Source organism: Otolemur garnettii, unplaced genomic scaffold (assembly GCF_000181295.1).
Source record: "Otolemur garnettii isolate 467f Iridium unplaced genomic scaffold, OtoGar3 scaffold00004, whole genome shotgun sequence".
NCBI lineage: Eukaryota > Metazoa > Chordata > Mammalia > Primates > Galagidae > Otolemur > Otolemur garnettii.
In genome coordinates, this window is record NW_003852399.1 from 27,213,159 (window position 1) to 27,228,021 (window position 14,863).

Consider the following 14,863-nt stretch of genomic DNA (forward strand, 5'->3'; position numbering starts at 1 on the left):
CTCATTTTCAATTTTACTAGATATTGACAAATTTATTAATTTTCACTCATAACACTAGTAATTCATTCTTTACATTTTCACCAACACTGCATACTGGCATTTTTTTATCAAACAGATTTTGAAAGTGAAGATGAGAAGTCATGAGTTGAAAATAATTGAAACAGGGTGATGGAGACATATGGGTGAACTATATAATTCTCTCAATTTTCTATGAATAAAAACCTTAAAGACTAAAATAGTAGATTTAAGGACTTTTTTAAATAATATTTTTGAGTATTGCTAAACTGTGGTAAAATAATGTTATAAATTGCCTCCCAAGTAGCTGGGACTACAGACGCTTGCCACAATGCCCTTTTTTTTTTTTTTTTTTGTACAGTTGTCACTGTTGTTTGGCAGGCAGGCCTAAGCTGGACTATAGGCGCCAAGCCCCATTTTTTTTTTTTGTAGAGATAGGGTCTCACTCTGGCTCACTCTGGCTCACTCCGGCTCAGGATGGTCTTGAACCTTTTGAGTTCAGACAATCCATCCACCTCGGCCTCCCACAGCGCTGGGACTACAGGCATGAGCCACCATGCCCAGCCAGAAATATAAAAAATATGGGTACATACTAATTTTTTTTCCATTCAAATTTAACTTTTGGGGGTCTTTCTTTAATTTCTTTGATTTATGCTCTTTTAAATTCAACATTACTAAAATTGCCACAATATAAATTGCTGCTGAAAATATAAATTGTATGCCAATTCAGGAATCAATTTCACAATATAACAAAAACTTAAAATATTCAAAAATGCCAAATACAAGCCTACAGCTAATCATTACACTTCTAAAAATATATTCTAAGTTAATAAAGATAACTGCAAGGGTTTGGCTGTGAAGATATTTACTCCAACATTATTTGTAACTCTGAGTGGTGGAATTATAGATATTTGCTTACTTTTTAAATAAAGCTATTATTTTGGAACTTAGAAAAACATATATAAGTCATGTGTTGCACAACAATGCTTTAATCAACAATGGACCAATGGTGGGTCAATAATCAGATTACAATCTTATTTTACTATACTTTTTCTGTTTGGATGTGTTCAGATGCACAAATACCATTGTGTTATAACTGCCTATAGTAGTCAGGCAGTCACATAGTGCACAGGTTTATAACCTTGGGACAATAAACTTTACCATGTAGCCTAAATTTGTAGTGGGATATATCAACTAGGTTTGTATATGTATATCTGATGATGTCTGCACAAGGACAAAATCACCTGACACATCTTTTTCTTTTATTGTTGGGGATTCATTGCGGGTACAAAGAGTCAGGTTACACTGATTGCATTTGTTAGGCAAATTCCCTCTTATAATTGTGTTCTGCTCCTAAAAGGTGTGTCACATGCAGTGACCCCCCACCTTCCTCCTTTCTTCTCTCTCTGCTCTTCCCTTCCTCCACCCCCTCACTACTTTCCTCTCTCTGTTCATCCCTTCCCCTACCCCCATCTCTCCATCCCTCTCTCTGCTCTCCCCTTCTCCCACTCCCTTCCTCCTTCCCCTCTCTGCTTTCCCCTTCCCCCATCCCCCACCATGTACTATGTCATCAACTGTCTTCATATGAGAATTGAGTTCATAGGATTCTTGCTTTTCCATTCTTATAATGCTTACTAAGAATAATGCATTCCACTTCCATCCAGGTTAATACAAAGGCTGTAAAGTCTCCATCTTTTTTAATGGCTGAATAGTCCATGGTAATACATATACCACAGCTTGTTAATCCATTCCTGGGTAGGTGGGCATTTAGGTTTTTTCCACATTTTGGTGATTGTAAATTGAGCTGTGATAAACAGTCTAGTGTAAGTGCCCTTATGGTAAAAAGATTTTTTTCCTTCTGGGTAGATGCCCAGTAATGGGACTGCAGGATCAAATGGGAGGTATAGCTTGAGTTCTTTGAGGTTTCTCCATACTTCTTTCCAAAAAGGTTGTATTAGTTTGCAGTCCCAAGAGCAGTGTAAAACTGTTCCCTTCTCTCCACATCCACACCAGCATCTGCAGTTTTGAGATTTTGTGATTGGGCCATTCTCACTGGGGTTAGATGATATCTCAGGGTGGTTCTGATTTGCATTTCTCTAATAATTAGGGAGGATGAGCATTTTTTCATATGTTTGCTAGCCATTCGTCTGTCTTCTTTAGAGAAGGTTCTGTTCATCTCTCTTGCCCATTGATATATGGGATTGTTGGCTTCTGTGGATTAATTTGAGTTCTCTATAGAATTCAAATTAGTTATTAAGCTTTGGTCTGATTCAAAATATGCAAATATCCTTTCCCATTGTATAGGTCGTCTATTTGCTTTGGTTGTTGTCTCTTTAGCTGTACAGAAGCTTTTCAGTTTAATTATGTCCCATTTGTTTATTTTTGTTGTTGTTGCAATTGCCACAGAAGTCTTCTTCATGAAGTCTTTCCCCGGGATGATATCTTCCACTGGTTTTCCTATGCTTTCTTTGAGGATTTTTATTGTTTTATGCCTTAAATTTATGTCTTTTATCAATCTTGAATCAATCTTTGTGAATGGAGAAAGGTGTGGGTCCAGTTTCATTCTTTTACATGTGGATATCTAGTTCTCCCAGCACCATTTATTGTATAGGGATTCTTTCCCCCAGTGTATGCTCTTGTATATGTTCGATTTCAAAAGTTTCATTATATAATATAATGAAAATGAAGTAAAAAATCAAAATCGTTGAATGTACTTGGTATCAATTAAATCAATGCCTAACTTATTTGAGGTGCTAGGATATTGTTACTCGACCTTCAAGGATATCTAAAATATATTAGAAATAATTGTATTATTATTAAAAATAATCAATCAAGAATTTACAATGAAAATTTTTCTGAACTGGTTCCTGACATTAGTCTTACTTCTCCATCACACATTCTTTATGTTCTGCTAGAGTAAATGTTCTAAAATCCAAACCTGTTTATATACAATAGTTCCTCTTTACCTTTCATAATAAGGTCTCAGATACCTTGCAGTAGAAATAAAATTTTTTAGGAATTGGTTTCCAATTTCTATCAGTCTCTATAAGAACATTTGACCCCACTGTAGTACTACTAAAGTATCTTACTTGCCATGTTTTTGCATCTACTTTGCCTTTGCTCAAACAGTTCAGTCTAGAATAGTGGTTCTCAACCTTCCTAATGCCACCCCTTTAATACAGTTCCTCATGTTGTAGTGACCACCAACCATAAAATTATTTTTGTTGCTACTTCATAACTGTGATTTTGCTACTGTTATGAATCATAATGTAAATATCTATTATGCAGGATGGTCTTAAGCCACCCCAGTGAAAGGGTCATTTGACCTCCCCAAGGGGTCACAACTCACAGGTTGAGAATCGCTGGTCTAGAACAACATTCTCTGCCTGGGTCACTCCTGCTTATGATAATTATTCCTTCTTTTTGTTATCACAGAAGTCTGGACATACATTTACATAGCAATTCCTAAAAACTGCATTACTATATAACTTACTATTCTCAAATACAGTAAATGCTCTTAGAAGGATACACTTACCCATGATTTTTATTTCTGTGGCCCTGATCATACTGCCTTATATTCTGTAACTACTTATTAAAAGGAAAAATGGAACAGAAGCAGGGATGGCAAAGTTTCAAATAAAATTAGGACAAAGTGAAGAGAAATCTTTGAAAAATGTTCTTCAATTGTACTTTTTAATTTTTTTTATTCTTATGTAATTACAAAATTGTGTATTTTCCCTACCAACTAGCTTTATGTTATTAAAATCATCAAAGCTATTCCAGATAGAAAACTACAAAATTACAATTAAGTCATTGGAAAAAAAAATTCAAGATAGCACAAATATGTCCTCAAAAATTCTTAGTTTTGCCATTTATTAGCTGTGTGACTATAGGTAAGTAAATCTCCATAACCATCAGTTTGTTTATCTTTAAAATGAGAATAACAAAACCAACCATTGGAACTACATTCAAATATCTTGACATATATAATTACATTTATATATTCTAGAAACCATAATTACCCACTTTGTAATTTATACTCTTAAACATACATCCCAACCTTTTACACCAACTATTCCAACCCCAGGATTAGGTATTCAATGCATGCTTGTTGAATAAACCTAAAGACGAAGAAGAAAGTAGAAATAAAAACAAAAGCTAATATTTAGCAACCAATTCTTATGCATCAGTAACTGTGAGAATAGACTTCCAGGCACCTAGATGGAACAGAGGCCAGTAAAATCAGACTACCTAAATTAGTCTTGAATCTATCTTCTTCACCAGTCATTGTACAGAAAGCCCTATTACTAGTAAAAGAAACTCTAAGTTGAGATGCAATTTCTTGTACAGAAAGAGGAGTAGAATTGTTTAATAGAGGTATGGAATGGAGAACAGAGGAATTCTGGTACATTCATGAAAAGAGAATCAATGAAAAGAGATATATAACCCTAATAAATAAATGATATTAAGACTTACTCAGTAGGGGAAAAATTTATAAAAATCTCTTACCTGTTGTATATGTCTGCTTGCTCGTTTCTGAGGCTGATAAATGAGCCACGTATATAAGACTGGGTCAATATTAACTGCTAGTCCTTGTACACTGCAAAGAAACACAGCACCTAAAAAACAAGATTTTAAAATTGATATAATTCCTCATAAAAGTAATAAGCTCATATCACTTTATACCAAGTCAGATAGCTATAATAAAAAAAAAATGTTGAAAATGATGTGGAGGAATTCAGTGTAAAACGGTGCATCTACTTTGGAAAACAGTATGACATTTCCTCAAAAAGCAAAACATATAGTTACAATGTGACTTAGTAATGTCATTCCTAGATAAAAAGCAAGAGCATGCAAAGCATATGCTCACCAAAAGAAATTGTATTCAAATTTTCATACCAGGATAATTCACAGCAAAAAGCTAAATTAATATAAATGTTCATGAATTAATGAATGAATAAACAAAATGTGGCATATCCATACAATGGAAATTTATCCATCTATGAAAAAGAATAAAGTATAGATACATGCTACAACATAGATGAAACCTGAAACATTATAATGTTCACCTAATAAGTAAAATAAGCCAGTCATAAAAAACACATGGTATAATTCCACTTACGTGAAATGAACAGAAAAAGCAAAAACACAGAGACAAAAAGTATATTAGTGATTGCCAGGGCACTGGCAGGAGGGGTGAATAGACAAATCTGCTAATAGATAAATGATTTCTTTTAAGAGTGATGAAATATTCTGGAATTAGAAAATGGAGATGGATGCACAACCTTGTGAAAAAAACCACTAAATCTTACAATATGAAAGTATTTTATGGAAATTGAGTTATAGCTCATTAAAAGTATATTTAACTTAAAAAATAAGCTTAACTTTTTGGGTAAACAGTGATTTCCCTATTGGCATTGTGAATGGAATAGTATCTCCTTTTTTATATATTTATAGAACTAATTAATGATGTGAAAGGAAGCATTACTATAACTATTCAATCATCATTACAAATTATAACTTTTAATGTTCAAAAGCAAAGTGAGAGTGCTGCCTAGATGAAATGCTGCCTAACATTATGAAGTAAAACACAATGCTGAAGTGTAACAAGTGGCAATTCCACCCTAATAATGTTAATTTATTTTTACCCTTCTTTGACAAAAAGTAGCTTACGTGGAACTTACTTAAAGCAGAATATCCCATTCTTAATTTATGTGCAGGATATATATCTATAACTATAACTATAGACGATACTATATAGTCCACTAGAATGTATGGAACATGAAGGGAGGAGTACTTGTCAGTTTTGTTATAAAATGTACCCCAAGCCTTTCCAAAAGTACTTGCCACATGGTAAGGATTGAAAATTGTCAAAGTAAATGGCAGACAGAATCTCAAGTTAGGTTTAACCCAAATAGATAGATTCTCATTTATCTACTATATTATAGATTATTTAAACTCAGAGGATTAACTCTGTATAAACACTGAAAATGAAAAATGATGCACACAGAGATACAGAAATAAGGATGAAAGAGAGGAAGCAAGAGGAAAAGAGATTACACCTTTTTTCAAAGCTTTGCACAGAGTTTTTAAATGAGCAAAATCTGCCATGTATATACTCTTATTCCTCTTTGTAGTGACACTTCTCTCACAGGCCCAGAGTCAGTACAGTTCCTTAGACAGCATACTAAGACAAGATAAGCAATGTCCTCTCCCTCAGAGACAAACATGTGCTCTGAGCAATGATTTACTCAAGTACATGACAGTGTCAGAAGGAAAGATAAGGAGGAAGAAACTAAATATACTATGATTGCAAAGGGGTTTTTTAATTGAATTCAAATGGTAATCTAATTTAATATATCTTTTACTTTCATAGACTACAAATTTCTCTTAAAAATTTAAATTTTTCTGTTTTTTAAATATTTCTTGTATATATGCATAAAAATACTATCTTACATTAAAGTAAATAAACAGGACTTTGCCAAAATGATATCCAAGTTTCAGACAATCCAGCAGCTCTACTACAGTAGAGACTATCACTTCTTAAAACAACTAAAAATCTAAAATTACGGTATAAGCAGAAAGATTTAGCTTTTAAAAATAATACACAAGTTCTGACGTGTAGAAGCGCGTGGGTAGTTTGATACCAAGTGGACTCAGAACAGGTCCCCTGTAAATCAGTACAATTTGGGGATTTATTATTCTGTTTAACTTTAGCCTGAGAGAACAACAAAAATAAGTGTGGTTTACTTCTCTGCTCACTGCCAAAATGGCTTGCTTATCCACATTCTACTCATTCACCAACCAGTTAAACTAGGGCACGACTGTCACTTGCAGATACATCTCAAGCTAAAGAATGAGAACTGACATAGGAGAGACTAAAGTTGCACAGCAGTTACAGTACCTTATCAGCCAATAAGACTGTCTTAAAAATTATAAAGGTATAAAAGGGGAAAAGTATTCTATTTTTAATCCTAAACTGATGAACAAGACTCAAAACACAAACATATTAATTTCATGGAATTTAAGCAGCTACAACTCACTTTCTATTAAACTACCATAGCAAGGTAAGAATTTTTTAGGTTTGCATAGCTCTTAAGAATTTATTTGCTAGTCTTATGTTTTGGAGTAATTTCAATGATTTTGGCTTAACCCTTAGGTAAAAAACAACAAAAAAAGGTGATGTCCATAGCTCAGCAGGTAGGGCACCAGCCACATACACTGAGGCTGACGGGTTCAAAACCCGCCCAGGCCAGCTAAAACAACAAGGACAACTGCAATAAAAACAAACAAACAAAAAAAGCTGGGAGTTGTGGCAGGTGCCTGTAGTTCCAGTTACTTGGGAGGCTGAGGCAAGAGAATTGCTTACACCCAGGAGTTTGAGGTTGCTGTGACACCACGGCACTCTACCCAGGGCAACAGCTTGAGACGCTGTCTCAAAAAAAAAAAAAAAAAGGAAGACTCGGGACTTCAAAACAGAAGTAAGGAATAAAGACAAGTATAATCAGAGGCTAGGAAATGACAGAGCAGAGATGATCTGCCAACTACTGGCAACTTTATCCAAAAGAATTCTGAAATTTATTATAAATGAGTCATAAGATTTATAGGTATGTTTGTATAGTAGCTCATATTACTTAATTAACAATTACTTCCCCCTCTTGTTAGGGATGTAGAAAAATCACATCATAATTTTATCCCATTTTAACAACAAGAACAAGCTATGTAACCTATCAAAGCCTTTTCAACATTGATCAGAGAGCAGAGTTCCCAAAGAAATCCAATGAATAAAATTCATGAAAGTCAAAAGGCCACTAATAGGAGAGAAAAAATGAATAGCAGCTTTCATTCTTGGCAGAGTAGTATGAGAAGAAAATCCACAAAAACAAAACTGCATTAAGGCGGCACGGTGAGACAGGAGTGGATAATGGGAAGTTGCCTGATGAGTACAATGTGCATTACTCCCATGATGGATGCACTGAAGGCCTTAACTTCACCACAATGCAAGATATCAAAGTAGTAAAATTATACTTGTACCCCATGAATGTACACAAATAAAAAAGTTTAAAACATAATAAAATATATTTTTAAAAAAGAACTGCACTTCAGACAAATGTTGAAAGACCCAATTGAGGTTTCTTTTGCATTGTAGTTCAGAATCACTGAGAACCCTAGACACCAAGGGATCTCAACTAGCTGCCATCTCTTTTCCACAAGTGTCTACTAATCGTTTTTACCATAGGTTTTATTATTCTTTTTACACATGATGTTACATGGCATTCGATTAAAAAAAAGAAAAAACTACTATGAAACATAAAATAGCACAAGGAGAAATAATTCATTTTAAAATGGGGGAAATAACACACTGGCTCCACAGGGAGACACTGGAATTATCAAACAGGGACTTTAAAACAACTCTGATAAATGCATTTAAAAATGTCATGACAAAGGCAGATAACATGTCATGTCACGACAAAAGCAGATAACATGCATGAGCTGATGGAGCATTTCACAAAATTAAAGCAAACTGCAGACTAGAATAACATATTAGAAAAATACATGACAAAGATAATATACTTGATATATGAAGACCTCTGACAAGTAATTAAAAATTACTTGTTTTTCTAAGGCTATTTTGGAATAACTATTAAAATTTTGAATGTATATACTCATTGAACAAACAATTTTAGTCTAGGAATCCTGCAAAAACACTTTGAGATACTCTAAAAGATATATGCTCAAAGATGTTCATATGTAGTATTATTTACAATAAACAAATACATAAATAAGATTAATTTCCATAGTTAACTTACAATTATTTAATGGAATACTATTCAGCTACTAAATGCTAAGGGAGAGCTATACATGAAGACACAAAAATAAGTGCAGAATACAGCATATTAAGTGAAACAAGCAAATAGCAGACACAAATGTATTACAAAGAAATTTCAGTTATTACATATATAAGTATATTTAAGCATAAAATGTACTCATATGTAGGTACATTTAAATATAAAGTAGTAAGATATCTGAATATATATTGGTCAATATACAAATGATATACTATAGAAAAAGATCTGCCAGTATAGAAGCCATGCTATACATAAACCAAGGGAAAACATAAATCTATCACTTCGTGATTTAAAAATAATACATTATTTATATCATTATTTATATTCTAACACCAGGAAGCAACATTAGTATTTTTCCTGATCAATTATGAATTTAAATGAAAACCTCAGCTCATACAGGATTGCTATAAAGTTCATGTGCAATTTTAAAGAATGTGCAGTTTAAAATTCCACATAAACTTTATGGATATCCTGCATAAGAAACAAAAGGAAAACTTGATTCCCAAAATGTAATAACCATTTAGAAATTATCAGTTCTCATAGAAATCTGCTTTATTCATCTTTTTTTTCAGGATTTTCATTATTTCAGTGATCTCCAGTCCAGTGATCCTGTGCCAAACCAATATAAATAAATATCAGATCCTATAACTAAAAAAAAGAAAATTTTAAATTAGTTCCCACCTAATGTGCATAACGCAATGATACATTTCTAAACTATTAAGAATAGAGTATGAATATTTTTACCACAACAAATAAGCAAGGAAACAGTTATGTTAATCAGTTAGATGTAAGCATTCTACATTGTATATCAAATAAGCACCTTGTACCCCATAAATGCATTAACGTACACAGGTGTGATTTAACTAAGAATTAAAAAAAAAAAAAAAACTAGTTCCTCAGTTTGAACTCAATTCAGTTTGTAAGAAAATACAATCAAAATATAGTTGATAGATCAACATATATTCATTATGAAATTTACTACCAACTGACACATACTCCTCAACAAAATATTTTCTGTTGTCCAATATTATGATAGTTTTGTTAATTTAAATATTTCTCTCTCTTATAAATAGGCTCTAAATTCCAACATCTATCTTAATTATATCAGCATATAGTAAATAATTCAAGGTTTTAAGCATTGTAAAGACATTGTAAACATTATGGAAGTATTACGTTCTGAATTAATGATCTGCAAAATATGAATTGAGTATAACTTGGATAAAAAACACTATCATCTAGTTTCATTCTAGTGTTTTAAAGCCAATACTGACAATCTCTGATTATGCTTAATTCTAAATATTTAATTTATATTATATTGATTTAGCATTTTAATCTTGCAGACTATATGAAATTATTCACATCTGGCTTAAATTTTATTTACACAGAGTGGAGATCATATTTGTTTTATTTACAGAGTCTACAGAAAGCCAAATAAGCATTTTTATTACCATAATTCTTAAAATGAACTAGAAAAAGAATCTTCAGAGCCATCCACACTTGAAGGTATCTGTAGCCTTTAAACTTTCATTTTGTAAAAATGATGCCTGCACCTCTATGTTATCACATCACAAATACAATTATAAACTTATGCAACCAACCTAAGCACTTACCAAATTTATGAGTAAATTTACTACCATTTAGGAGTAAATGAACAAAATGTGGTATACATATGCTGTGGCGTATTACTCAGCCATGAAAAAGAATAACATAAAGCCTTTTGAAGCAAACTGGATGGAACTAGAGGTCATTATTCCAAGAGAAGTAACCAAGAAAAAGCATTCCAAAAAAAGCAAATACCAGATGTTCTCACTTATAACTGTGAGCCAACATAATGGTTATGTATTGTTATACCAAACGACATAAGGGATATTGGAGACCAAAAAAGCAGAGGTTGGGAAGGGAGTGCAGGATGAAAAATTACCTATGGGTACAATGTAAACTACTGGTATGTAGTATATTAAAAGCCCAAAGTTTTCCACTACACAATTCATCCATGCAACAACAACAAAAAAAACTTATATTCTCTAAATCTATTTAAATAAAAAATTAAAAAATTAAGCGATAATTAATCTAGAGTTGAGTGTCTTTTTCCCTATAGGAAAAAACTCTTTAATGGCATAAAATAGGGTAGAATGTAAGTGGGCTTCACAAGGAGGCAAGGAAGCTTATATATGTGGCATTATTATATCACTAGAGTAAGAGAAACTCATTCCAGTTTGGATGCTATTAACAATTGTTAAGTTTTAGTCTTATGTAAAATAAAATGATGAGGAAAAGCCATATGGATTCTAAATGGTTTTAACATAAAGAGAAATATTTAAGGTAATGGATATCCCAAGTACAGAGACTTGATCATTACAAATTATATGAATATATTAAATTATCAAATGTAGCTTGACATCATGTACTTTCATTATGCATAAATAAAAAAATTAAAAATAAAAAAATATTTCACACCAGAATTCTATCAAACCTTCAAAGAAGAGCTTATTCCTATACTGCAGAAATTATTCCAGAAAATCATGGAGGAAGAAATCTTCCCTAACATGTTCTATGAAGCAAACATCACTTGATACCAAAACCAGGAAAAAACTCAACTAAAAAGGAGAATTTCAGACCAATTTCACTAATGAACATAGATGCAAAAATTCTCAATAAAATCCCAGCCAATAGATCACAACTTATCATCAAAAAAGTCATACATCATGATCAAGTAGTTTTCATCCCAGGGATGCAAGGCTGGTTTAATATACACAAGTCCATAAATGTTATTCACTGTATCAACAGAAACAAAACCAAAGACTATATGATCCTCTCAATAGATGCAGAAAAAGCATTCAATAAAATTCAGCATCCTTTTCTAATCAGAACACTGAGGAGTATAGGCATAGGTGGCACATTTCCTAAACTGATCAAAGCTATCTATGACAAACCCACAGCTAGTATTTTACTGAATGGAGTAAAACTGAACGCTTTTCCTCTTAGAACTGGCACCAGACAAGGATGTTCTCTGTCACCATTACTATTCAACATAGTGCTGGAAGTTCTAGCCAATACAATTAGACAAAACAAGAAAATAAAGGGCATCCAAATGGAAGCAGAGGAGGTCAAACTGTCCCTCTTTGCTGATGACAAGGCTCTTGGAAGTCACAAGACTCTTGGAAGTCATAAAAAATACAGTAACGTCTCAGGATATAAAATCAATGTCCACAAGTCAGTTACCTTTGTATACACTTTCAAAAACCAAGATGAGAAGTTAAAGACACAACTCCCTTCACCTTAGCCCCAAAGAAAATGAAATGCTTAGGAATATACCTAGCAAAAGAGGTGAAGAACCTCTATAAAGAAAATTATGGAAACCTAAGAAAGGAAATAGCAGAGAACTTTAACAAATGGAAGAACATACCATGCTCATGGCTGAGAATAATCAACATTGTTAAAACATCTATACTTCCCAGGCAATCTACTGATTCAACGCCATCCCTATTAAAATACCAACATCTTATTTTTAAGACTTGGAAAAAATGATTCTGCATTTTATATGGAGCCAAAAAACCCTCATTTATAAGTGAAATATGTTGGTAATTTCTCCTTTATAATAATATATTTTTCCAATTTTAATATCAGGTATATCCAGATGAAGTAGGATGATTTTGAAGTATTTATTCTTTTTCTGTTGTCTATAAAATTTGGCATGATCTTTTTTTTGAAATTATCTTTTATTTTTATTTATAAATATTAGTTGTCTATTTTTTTAGAAAAAAAAAAATAAGAGGAAGCTAACTGACGACTCCATACTGAACCTCAGAGTCAAAGCATTCTATAATAGACATACTCTTATTTAACAATGTGAATGTTACTTTTTTTGCATTATTATTATTATTGCCAATAAAAAGAAAAAAAAACTAAAAAATAAAAATGAAAAAATAAAATTTGATGCACCAGTAGAGGCTGAAAATGACTCTTTCAAAATCATTATCATATTCAAAAGACTATAAGCTATAATATATATTTTGGTTTAATTATGAAATCCTTCATACTAAAATTGTTTTGTTTTTGTTTTTTTTTGCAGGGGGAGGCGACAGATTCTCACTACGTTGCCTTCAGTAGACTGCCGTGGCATCATGGCTCACAGCTATCTCAAACTCTTGGGCTTAAGCAATTCTCTTGCCTCAGCCTCCCAAGTAACTGGGACTATAGGCACCCACCACAATGCCTGGCTATGTTTTTTCTTTGCAGTTGTCATTGTTGATTATAGCTGGCCCTGGCTGTGTTCTAACACACCAGCCTCAGTGTATGTGGCCGGTACCCTACCCGCTGAGTTACTGGCATCACCCCTAAAATGTTTTATTACTAATAAATCTTACTTTGAAATAAAAAGCAATACTTTTTTGACCAAGACCAAATAAGTATGTACTTTCTGATACTTACTATAATTACCCCTCAGTTCATCTAAGTTCTAGTGACATGATTCATAGAATAGATTTCTAGTGTTCCTAATTCCAGGACTCTATTCTATTAGTCATTCTTTTCTAGCCTTCTATCAGAAGTTAAAGTTAAAGTTGCTTTTTAATGAAGGAACCCTAAGATCACTATAGTCAAAAGATAAGCCAAAACATTATCAAAAAATTGCTTTCTTACATGTAATAAACCAAAAAAAAAAAACAAACCAATATTTATGTTGGTCAGAAAATAACCTAAAACTAAAATGTTTTTTCCTTCCTGGTTTGTCTTGCCTTTGGGGAAATAAAACTGATCGCTGAGGGAAAAAATATCTGCATGTTTAATTCAGCCTAACTAATGTTTTCCATAAATATTTACTAGAACACATGGTAGTAATCTAGAATATTATTGTATTTGCCCTTTATAGAATACTACACAGAACAGAAGAATTCTGAAACATGCCCAGGCTTTTTTAATCCTACCTAATAGTGGTTCCAGTTTTATCTGCTTTCTGTAACACACTAACATGCAACTATTAACAAATTTGAACAGGAGGCAAACTCTTTGTAGAGAGGTTCAAAGGTTACAAAGCTTAACATGGATGTGAGGATTACTTGCCAAAGATAGAGGATTTAAAATTCAAAGAGTCTGGTTTCTGAGGAGCACTCCGGTATTAAATTGAATTCTAGGTTGTGATCATTAAAAGAGTTAAGAAATAATCACCATTCCTGCAGTTTAAATTAGATTAACATCTCCTGGAATAACAAAGACTAATTTGGAGCAAGTTTACAAAATAGAGAGTTGAGGACAATCAATGGATTTTTGCTACAGCTGTTAAAACCAATTAAAATTAAAAATCATATTAATTTCTTACCCATTATTTTAAAAATTAACAATAGAACTTTGAAGTGACACACAATTAAAAACTATTTTAAGGTTTGTCAAATTTATTTAATTCAAAACTCCTAGACATGCTGTTTTTATAGGTTAGATCCAAATATTGCCAACGGTGTGTTAAAATTGACAGTGTGACTCTCAGTGTTCAGCTCACAGACCATGTACCAGTTACCTGTTTTTATAAATAAAGTTTATTAGAACACAGCCACACCCATTTACTTACATATTGTCAAGTCTGCTTTTGCACTAACACAACAGAACTGAGTAGTTGCCACAAATATGCTATGATGGCCCCTGAGTTTATTGACCTCTGGCAACACACTGCTGGTAGGAGTTTAATTTAATATAATGATTTTAGATATGAACTTGGCAATCAAAAGTTAATACCTTTTGATTAATTCCATTTCCAGAAATCGATTCTAAGGAGCACAGGAATTGCTTAATATTAAAAATTTCACATAGAGTTATTTATAATAGAAAACATGTGAAACTATCTAAATGCCCCAAAATGAGAACTGGTTAAAAAAACTGTGGTGTAAGCCAAGTGACCAAACAGTAGGGTGGAGTCCTTAAAAGATAGCTGTGAAGACTATGTAATAACTAGAAAAATTTTAAGAGATAGAAATTTTAAATATAATCCAATGGAACAAGGTAAAATA

The 14,863-nt window shown here is 32.6% G+C and overlaps 1 protein-coding gene across 3 annotated transcripts in view; it reads right to left on the reverse strand.

Moving 5' to 3' along the window:
• VPS13B (vacuolar protein sorting 13 homolog B) overlaps positions 1 to 14,863 on the reverse strand; it is a 777,819-nt gene that overhangs the window by 459,839 nt on the left and 303,117 nt on the right. For all 3 annotated transcript variants that reach the window (XM_023517476.1, XM_023517471.1, XM_023517472.1), the window contains exon 20: positions 4,525 to 4,634. In XM_023517476.1, the coding sequence (XP_023373244.1) occupies positions 4,525 to 4,634 (110 nt within the window). The remainder of the gene's footprint in view (positions 1 to 4,524; positions 4,635 to 14,863) is intronic.